Here is a 10709-nt window from a genome sequence, read left to right on the forward strand (position 1 = left end):
GTATTGCTCATCCAGCAGTTTTATTGTAAACAATCGACGTTTCGACGTCCTATACAAGACGCCTTCATCAGGATAATGACATAACTTGCAAGACAAAATTCTTTTAAAGCGACAAAAGTTATGTTCAGTGTCGCTAGTCACACGCTAGTGCATGTACCCGTTTTCCTGTTGTGCCAGAGCTGCCTGGCCATATGCTGGGCAGTTGCGCAATCTGGTTATTACGAAATAGTTGCGCAATTTATTGCAGCCGATATTTCGTGCTTTGCATTTTTGCAAGTTGTTAAGTTAAAACAAACTAAAACTAATGTGATTTAAAAAAGGGGCTTCTTGGTAATAATCGTAGAAAAAGGGAAAATCCAACTATAAAAACTGGTGTTTTATTGCATTTCGGCCTTCTATTTTACCCTGAGAAAATGAGACTTGGTGCGTAAATAAAAATTACAGAGAAGGATTAAACACTTTGTGGACAATGTTATGCAGCACAGTTACGAGTTGCAATAATGTCTACTGTTGAGAATAACTTGATTGACCGAGAAGAAATCGACGAAGGCATTTTAGAAGGCGAACTTAGTGATTCTTCGAACTACGATCTTCCGGAAGCTGTGCCAGGCACATACGGGCAGCTAGCAGAAAGGCAAGACGATCTGTCAGATTTTGAAGATCCTTCAAATACGGCCCTAGAATTCTCTGATTCCGAGATACGTTATCTAGGCAACGCCGCGGTGTCTCATCCCTTGTTTCCTATATACAAGTGGTGGGTGCCTACTCAAACCTGGCTGTGGTGTCTCAAGACCTGTGAGCTCAAAAACGTTCCCAAATATTCGGAATTCTACGACGCCACTATCTTTGGTCCTGGTTATCACCTGCTGAGATACCTCCAGCAGTTCCGTTCTGTCCTGTATCAAAATGAGATTGCGAGTGTTGATTTCTCCCAGGTGGTTCAAAGAGACGGACGGTGTGTCAATAAGAAGGCGGTGTGGTTCTATCAACGAGCGCATAGGCAGAACGTTGATTGGTTAGCGTTTGATTTGGCTGCCCCTGAATTACCTTTCGGGGCTCGACGCTCAGCGGAACGACATTCGGTTACTGGACTTTCGGTTCCTGTGGTACGCGATACTCTCGTCGGGAGACGAGGACCACGCTCTACAGTTCAAAAAATCTGTTTGCGTAGCAGTGACATTTGGCAAATAGCTTTGTTCTTTTTTTTTACATGGGAGAACTATATTTAAGAGTAACGACACAGCCGTATGGTAGTCTCATAGTATGACATGTAAAAGATGGAGTCAACTTTGCAATACAGCACTATTACAGCAATGATTGTTCATTTTCAGTATTTCAGTATATTAAATAGGAAATGGGACTTTTTAGGCAGATTTTTTTGACAAAAATAAACTAGTCACACCACAGATGTTATCTGTTGAAACTCTTTTATTTTACACATCGTTACGTATAATATATTTATACAGCAAATTAGGATACACTTCTGCCAAAACAAACATTCATTAACAATTCTACAACGGTGTATTATTGTCAAATATATAATAGTTGTTATGTCATTGTTGAATTGTTTTCAATTTAAAGATTATTCTGTATGATAGTGATTTTCTGTCCTCTATATATATATAACGTGTCATCCGCTTAGCGGTTAGACGTTGTCACTTAGTTCTTTCCAGCTCTGTCGGTTTGAGCAGCATCGAGTGAGGTCCACAAGTGATGTGGCATTCACTGCATGTTTAATTCCCTCTATATATTACAGTCTTTGCCTTTCCCTTGATCTCTTGCCGTGGGGTCGTCCATGTAGGCACAAATATTCCAACGTTTCAGGGTGTCGATTAATGTGTCCATAATATTTTAGAGATTGTTTTTGCATGAATCTAATGAATTGACGTTGTACTTTTAGTTCTTTTAATATGGAGTTGTTGGTCCTATGCTCTTTCCATGAAATCCTTAGCAAGCGACGATAGCAGTACATTTCAAAACTTTGTAGCTTTGCGCTATCGGTCGCTCGTAAGTGCCACGATTCGCAAGCATAGGTAGCAACAGGCCAAACCAAAGATTTAATTAGATAAACCTTTAGGGTGTTGCTGATAGTGATATCTTTCCAGATAGAGCGGAGATTCTGTGTGGCTGCTCTTGCCATAGCCAGTCTCCGGCTGATTTCAGGCGAGTCACTTCCTGAATCACTTATGCTTGCTCCCAAGTAGGTGTAACTGTTGACTTGTTCTAAAACACTTCCAGAGGATGTTACAATAGCACTTGTTGTGGGATGTTTTGCTACCACCATAACTTTTGTTTTCTTTGTGTTTATAAGCAGGCCCATTTTTTTACTTTGTATTTCCAATAGCTGAAAAGATCGCTGAAGTGATTGCTTTGATCCCGCAAGCAGGACTGCATCATCTGCATATCTCAGATTGTGCAGCTTTTCTCCGCCATAGTCAAGGCCACCATATCCACCCTTCGACTGACCTATGACTCTTTTGCTGTACAAATTGAAAAGAAGTGGGGAAAGCACACAACCCTGTCGAACACCTTTTTGTATGAGAAAGTCACGGGAAAGTCCTGCTGCAGTTTGAACTGTCGCTGTTTGACCTTCATACAGGGATTTTATTAGCCAAATGAAGTGGTGTGGGAAACCCCACCCCCTTCGGAAAAATACCAGTATCCCATATTTTTTGACACAAGAGGTGCAGCAGTTTTTCAAGTGTTGCTCCACCAAGTTTTAGAAATTCTGCTGGAATTCCATCCACACCTGGCGATTTATTTGCTTTTAGACGTTGGATCGCCTCACCAACCTCAGAGAGTAGTATGGGAGGTTCGAGTAAACTTGCCTTATCCGGCGTGTCTGATAAAACATCTGGCACACCATCAGCCTTGTACAGATTTTCACAATAGGCAGCCCACGCTTCTTTGATTCCCTCACTGTCTGTTTGCAATTGGCCTTCTTTGTCCCTGATGTTAGTCTTTTGGGTGCAAGGTTTTGAAGAGATTAACTTCATTGTTTTAAAGAAGTCATGCGTTTTACCCTTGTGATATGAAGTTACTGCTTTTTTGCTCAAACTTTTAAGAAATTTTATTTTGCTTTCCCTTATTTCTCTGCTAATCATATCGCTCAATTTTCTGTATCTTTTCTGCTTTTGTGGATCGTTCCTTTTTTGTCCTTTTAAAATTCTTCTTTGGTTGGCCAATTTTACAACTTTTCTGAGATCCATGGCCTTTTTGGTTTCTTAAAGGTTTTTGTGCCTACAGATTTCCCCGCAGCTTCCCCTATGGTATTCTTGATTAACTCCCAAAGATTGTTTGATGATAAAGTACTGACGTCTTGCTGGCGACGAATACTTTCAAACAGTTCTTCAGAAATTGAGGAGTAGTTTAGTTTTTGTGTGTCTGATGAAAGAAGATCAGCATGTAGACGGTTGCATACCTCATTCTTTTGAAGTCTTTTTAGTTTTGGCCTAAATATGCCTAGTAGCAGGTTGTGGTCGGAGCCATTGTCAGCTCCAGGCAGAGTTTTGCATTTTTCTAAACTGGATCTAAATCTTTTTTTAACCAAAATGTAGTCGATTTGATTTCTTTGGCCATTTTGTCCAGGTGATGTCCAAGTGTATAGCCGTCTTGGGTGATTCTTAAACCAAGTGTTCATGATTGTCAAATTATTTGCTTCGCAGAATGACAGGAGATGTTCACCTCTTTCATTTCTTTCACCTAACCCGAAACTTCCCATGCATGAACTAATCTTTTCATCTCCAACTTTGGCATTGAAGTCTCCCATAACAATGACGATGTCCTGTGAATGTGCCATTTTGATGGTATTCTCCAAACAAGTGTAGAAATATTCCAACTCTACATCATCATGTGATGTTGTCGGGGCATATACTTGAATGATGGTCAGGTGAAATGGTTTTCCGCACATTCTCAAAGATATAATGCGATCATTTATCGGATTATAACCAAGAATAGATTGAGAAGCAGTTTTGCTAAGTATGAAAGCAACTCCATTTTCATGCTTCTGACCTCCCGCAAAAACAATGAGTTGCCCTGATGATGCTTTAAAATGACCAGAGCCGGTCCATCTGCTTTCTGCTATACCACAAATCGCAATGTTATTGCGTGTTAACTCACGCAGCGTTAGTTCATAATTTTCTTGTTTCCAAAGTGTACGTGCGTTCCATGTTCCCAGTCTAAGGCGAGGGGTTGATGGTCCTCTTCTCTTACTTTTCACTGCCGCTAGAGGTGGAACGGCAAGCGCGGTACTTGTTGATCCGGGCGACGACCGAGCCGGCATGAAATTTTTGGATCGAATTCTCATGACAATTTCTTGGGAGAAAAATACTGTAGTGGGCTCCCGCATCCTTCTACAGTGCCTAGCGGAGGGAAGGGTCGGCAAAGTCCCATTGATAGGTAGCTAATTAAGTACCTATCCCGCTGCCCTGTCCTCTGTAGTTCGATAATTGACAGCAAGGATTTATTGGACCTGAATGCTTTTGATACACATGCCCACAACATTGAAGCCGATGCTTTCTCCGACTGGAAAGCGATGGTCGAACTTGCACACCTCAACGCCGTCCCATACACACGAGTAGAACTCTTCTGCCACGTAGATGTTGAACTGAATATAATGGGGAAAAAATTAGTGATGAACTGAAGTTTCGGTTTGGGCCCCATATTTTTTTTAAATTCGGCCGCAACTGAATTTTTCGCGTGCATGAAATTAAGGTCTAAACTTTTGTAGCGAAATTTTATTTGCTTGTTGGTTTTTATCACCGTCACTTGTTGTTTTTGTTCTTTTTCGTTGTGGCACCGTAATTACGTTTTTGTGTTATGGCACCCTCGCTGCTTCCCCTTTGGGGTGATTGGTTTGGGAAGCGTTGATTGCGCCGGAATGTGCCTTCCTGTTCCGCATGCCTTAAATAGCGCATCGCTAGTCGATGATATGGCTTTTTCTCTGGGCGCCGTGAAACGTGGTGGTGGTGGTGTTGGTGTTGGTACTGGTGGTGGGTTTCCATGTGCCCGTCGTAGCGTACGTCGTTTTTACATTGTTTTAAATATAAGTCTGCGCCCATGAGCTAAACCAGTGTGCGGGAGTAATTGGCTTTAGTGGTAAGTCGCTATTGCAGGGTTCTGAACCGGTTGTGAATTAAGCAAGCAGGCTTGGTGCATAAGATCAATTTATCAGGCCTGCCGAAATAATTCGGTAAGACTTTCAATATCGCCAGTTTAAATCATCTTAGTTGTAGCCAAACTAGAAAACACGAGTCACGTTATCTGCAAAGTAGTAGATGTTTTGTTTATGTTAAGTATTTAATAGTTGCATTGGAGTATCTTTTCTAGGTTGACCGGCATGAACAACACACAGTTAAGCAAAAAATATCAGTCATAATATTAGGGAGATTTTAGTTCGGCCTTTCAAAATATAATGCTAAGTTTACATTTAACTAAGCAAAGTCAGATCGTAGCGGTTAGCTAACCTCATATTGCTGGTTAAGTTCCCATGTAAACGGCACCACCATGCTTCTGTCTTCCTTTTGCCACTCTCCGCCCTTCATGCTGTTACGCACAATCACCTTTTGATCGAACCTTGGGTTGAACTGGAAAGCGATGATTTTGTCGCTGTCGTTAATCCAGAAGTTGACAGCGGGCCTAAGAAGATCAAAAAAGCGGTTGTAAAACATCATAAAAATGGACAGACAAACCAATCAGCATTTCATACGTTTTTGACATTTTAAAAAATGGCCACACTTTTGCACTGAAACACCTTTGGTCAAAGCTTGGTGAAAGCGGAGCGCAAGGTTGTTGTTGCCTTAAATTTACGGCAGATCTGGCAAATAAAACAGCACCTTTTAATGTTGAGAAAAAAAGGAAAACAAAAAGCAATTGGGCTTGGCTTTAAATGCCACTGACTGGTTATACTAGCCAATACGTCTATTTCTCGTCACCAAATGCACTGATGAGACTTTGTAGGTCAAAACAGTGTGCAACGTCTATAGATTAATAAAAGCAATTGCTGAATTTAATATTGTACTAAGGTGTAAATACAAATGCTGCACATAAAAACATACTAAAAATTCGACTATCCGACTGCAGGTATAGAAAGTAATACCAACCCTTCCTCCAAAGGTATTGCCACAAGTCGAACATTTTTCCCAAGCATGATTTTGCTTTTCAATTGCAGTGGACTTTGCTGCAACAATAAAGAAACAAAGACTTTGTGTCAAGTTTAGGTAGGACGGTACAAATAGTTTTCTCCCTAATTTTTTATTCTTACATTATTGTAGATAGTGTGCAACATTTTGAAACGTTGTCTTTTCGGCAAATAGTTTGTACAATGTTTGCAATTAGTGAAAACAAGTTTGATTTATACGACCGGGCATTAAAGCTTCCCCTTTTGTTACAAAGGTGTAATGCAGTTTATGGATTTCTTTCCAATAAGCTGTCCGTCCAGCTCTTTAAAACGGGTATTATAAAAACCATAAATATATTACAATGGAGGCAAACAATGTAACTGTAAACCTTTGAACGGCATTCAACTATCGGGTCGCATGACACACAACATAATGTGCGTACAGCTTCGCTTACGGTATACTTTACACTATACCGGCACTTTATCACTTTATCACGTTAAAATAGGTGTCCGTAACCTTTTTTGCACTACGGGCAATTTTAGAAACTGAAGTTATATCGCGTACCGGCATTCAAAAAACTACAAATACTTTGCAATAAAAACGCTTAAATTAGTTTATTATCCCCGGGATGCACGAGGAAATTGTTTCAAAGTATTTAACCAGAAAACTGCATGGTCCGGTAACAAACTTATCACGGACCGGTACTGGGCAGCGGACCGGTGGTTGCCGACCACTCCGTTAAATTATTAAGTTCGCCAACTAATTCATTTACTTTTATTCTTTAGTCAAAAATTTGGTACAGCGGTAGCGCCGTACCATTTATCCATCTATTGCGCACTATTTCGCGCTATGTTGCGCAGCTTTTTATGTCTGCAAATATTTTAATGCAAAACCTGGCCAGAAAGTACAAGCCGGAATACAAACCCAAATTTTATAACAGTCTGACATAGGACCGAAATTTGGTGTAATATGTTGAGGGTAAAAACGAAGTAAAATTAAACTACCTGAAGTCCTTGAAAGTCGGTGTTGTCTTGTATATCTACTTGGACAAAATTGAGTCCCTCCACTAGCAGACCAATGTAGGTTTGGGGATCAACTCTGTGTTGAAATGTACACTCTTTCAGGTTGAGGCCATTCCATGAACATTTAATCTCCGTTGTTCCAACATCTATTTTGAACTGCAACAAAATATTTTTAGAGACGAAAATCATTTTGTGGCAATAGAGAAATAAAATACAATTATTTTATGCCAAAAAATGTATTGCCCCTGAAAGGTAACTGAAATGAAAAATGTCCATTGTGAACAAGCAATACAAAAACGGCACTTTATGCACAAAGGTAGCAACTGTTCAGCTCAATGTGTATGTCAAGTTAGAAAGGCATACTATATATATACATATATATATCAGATAAACCTATTCTTTTACATCAGTAATCTATAAACAAATAAGTAACGCTTGATGGTCGTTTGTGAAATAAGGATCTGCAATGCGGCTTATTTGTTGCATAAATAACCGTCTGAATTGTGGAAAACTCCAATGCAAGAAGTTAAATTTAAGGCCTTGGTTCGCGGGATCACATACACATGCCGCAGCCAAAGTTCATTTAATTTGTGCGTTTTAAAGCAGTGATTGTACTAAACAAAATAAATAAACGAACAACTGTATTGGAAATTAGCAACACAGAAAATATAAAAAAAACTCACCACAGCTAAAGAGCTTTGTGATCACATGAATGCGGCGTTCATGGCCCATTGTTCTTTTTGCCAAACCCCATTTACACGATTGTTTAGTACAATCTTTTTTTCATCAAAACGAGGATTAAAGTAAAAACCGATATTTTGATCTGTTTCGACGTCGTCATTCACAAACAACATGATTGCAAGGCTGCAAGAGAGAATTAAACTCAGGGTTATATTGCAAATAAATTTATAGAAAAAATACTCCTAAATGGCGCTGCTGCCAATAGGAATAACTAAAGTGTTTTCTACTCATAAATCACGTGATTGAAAATGGAGATTTGTGAAATAGCTCAGAAAATGTGGTGCTCGGTTATGTTTATTTAAAACAGGTATATCGGCCCTAACTTTACACTTGATCGGATTTGTGTCGAAATTTCACGACGCTAACTCTTACTTTTCTACCTTTTTACAACTTTTGTAACTTTTAGGTTTAGACAGAGTGTAGTAAGTTTCAGACGATGCAAAAAGCGTTTGTGTGTCCTTTGTTTCAGTTTTAGTACCTTGATTTGGCTGGCACACCTGTGACAGTGATTGTACGACCAAGTGATGGAACTGATCTTACAATGCACTCTGTTGCATTCTGTTCATAATAAACACAGAAAATTAATACCGAAAATTAACACAGAAAATTAATTAAGGAATAAAACTCACCGGCGACCACATTGTGTTTGAAACCAGTCGACGTAAATGTTCAATAATTTAAACTACTTAAATCTAAACAATAGCACAGCTCCGTAACTGAAAACTCTATTGCCCTGAGTAAAAGTTTTAATCGTTTAACTATTGCCGTTAATTGCCTGAACACCGACGCAGCTGTTGTTTGAAAATATGGTTTGGTGCACACAACGCTACAACTGATATACCGTGTCTGCGAAGGGGGTTTTATACGTTACGTTTGAATGGAATTCTTTTTTCAAGTTTAGGAAGGTTTTAAATGACACAGAGTGACTTAGGCCAATTCAAGCAAGATTGTGACGGCTATCTTTTCACTAAAAACGACAGTCTACTGGCTGGTTTGTAGAAACGAAGCCCTTGTGAATTACATCATTGTGCCAACATCAGCGTTTAATATAAAGTTTTGGTAAAATTCGTCTCTAGTCTGACGCAGACTAAACTGTGGCATGTGGATTCGTTTTATTGACGGGTACTGCGTTCTACACTCTTGTCGGGCGATTTATTTTGCGCTTATCTTTCTCGAATAATTTTAGCTCGGGAGAGGGCGCGGCTTGGTCTTTTTATTGGTATTTTTTAATATTTTGGGTGAAAAAAAGTATAGTGGGCAAGAACGTGGCCGAATGGTCATACGCGCTTGGCCCATATACAGGGATATAAAAAAAACTCATCGGTATTCGTTCCCCTGCTGGAGCGTCCTGGGTCGAACCCCGTAAAGACAAAAAAAAATTATAGAACTGAACTGCGCGTTTTTCTGAATTATACCTTAAACGTCTGATTATTGCATTTTGATACTGTATAGTAGGTCTAAGATGCTACTTAGCGTATAGCATCCATTTCTCGTCTAAATATGAATTTAAAACGGAATAAAATAGAACGAATTTTGAAGCTTACAGTATTTATAACGAAACGAAATTCTTTGCTCGCTTTATGAAAACAATTTAATTTTGTGATGCAATGGCGCGCTATAACAACTTATGCTAGAGAGCGCTGTAGCATTGTGGTTGTGGAAAAATTTAACCGTAGCAACTGATGTTAAACAGCGCTAGAACATTGTTGTTATGGAAGGTTTTAGGTCTGCACGGTTCACTTAACTGTTTGGGCAATCAACATACCATTTGCGAAAAACATCCTTGCAGCAACCTAATTATGGCAACTGATGTTAAACAGCGCTAGAGCATTGAGGTTGTGGAAAGTTTTGGATCTACACGGTTCACTTAACTGTTTGGGCAATCAACAAACCATTTGCAAAAAAACCTTGCACCAATTGCAGCAGCTTGACCGTGATAATGGAATCTAAAAATATTACTTTCATATAAATACTGTTACTAACTTGCATCTCCACACGTGTATGTATTAGAAAAAGGTTTTTTAGTATTATCAAGGGAACCAGTTTATTCCTACTCAAATCGGTTCAAACAAGTTTGTGACCTGTTCGTTCTGTATATATTGGTTTTTTAATTGTAGAACAAAGTTATAGGAGGACCCCAGCAGGTACTTAATATACAACAAGAGCTCCCGTGCGTTGAAACAGTAGCTTACCACATACTCTCAATTAATTGTCCATGAAAATGTGTCTATACCCTGCTTTTTTCGTTCATCAAATTTTTCACCTTCTAGTCGTAGCTTGGGTTAATATGGAAAGCGAAGTTGGTGTCGTTGTCGTTTACCTCGAAGTTAATAGCAATCCTGATAAACAAAGAAAGAAGTTGGGAATCAGGTTTAATAATGGTCAAACTTCGCTTGGTTATTTAGCATAATCTTTTTGTACACACAGATTAGTTGCAAAGTTTGGACACCCAGTTAACCTATTTTCTAGGTTCTGTCTTTCATTCCTATTTGACTTGCATTAAATAAAATACCCTCATAGCAATAACATAGAAAAGCAGCATCATACCTCAATTTCACCTTAACATCAATTGCATACTTCCTTAACTCGAGGGCGACATCGTTAAATAACGCTAGTGCAAAGATTGCCGCACCAACCGTCCTTGCAATTGTCAGGGACAGGGCAGCACCAACGCATTTTAATTCATTAAACTATAGATAATATAACGTGTATAACCTAAACCTTTGTTTTGTACTTGTTGTTTCAAACATTCAAATTAAGTGGGATTTTGTTTGAGTTTTACACTGATAAATAATGCAATTTAAGCTGTTTTAAGCGCATACTTTTG

General features: G+C 39.2%; 2 protein-coding genes across 2 annotated transcripts; both read right to left on the reverse strand.

Annotated features, from left to right (window-relative positions):
- Window positions 1-3187: 3187 nt before the first annotated feature.
- Window positions 3188-4348, reverse strand: LOC145234469 (protein CFDP2-like). The gene has a single exon (XM_080099197.1). The coding sequence runs from the start codon at window positions 4346-4348 to the stop codon at window positions 3188-3190; it is 1161 nt and encodes a 386-aa protein (XP_079955323.1).
- A 105-nt stretch (window positions 4349-4453) lies between these two features.
- On the reverse strand, window positions 4454-8523 carry LOC145234470 (32 kDa beta-galactoside-binding lectin-like). Its single transcript, XM_080099198.1, has 7 exons — window positions 8512-8523; window positions 8361-8440; window positions 7891-8005; window positions 7124-7297; window positions 6102-6178; window positions 5466-5637; window positions 4454-4606 (listed from the first exon to the last, which is right to left on the reverse strand). The coding sequence occupies exons 1-7, from the start codon at window positions 8521-8523 to the stop codon at window positions 4463-4465; spliced, it is 774 nt and encodes a 257-aa protein (XP_079955324.1). The 3' UTR covers window positions 4454-4462.
- Between the last annotated feature and the right edge of the window lie 2186 nt (window positions 8524-10709).

The sequence above is a fragment of the Phallusia mammillata genome, chromosome 6 (assembly GCF_965637545.1).
Source record: "Phallusia mammillata chromosome 6, kaPhaMamm4.hap1.1, whole genome shotgun sequence".
NCBI classification, from domain to species: domain Eukaryota; kingdom Metazoa; phylum Chordata; class Ascidiacea; order Phlebobranchia; family Ascidiidae; genus Phallusia; species Phallusia mammillata.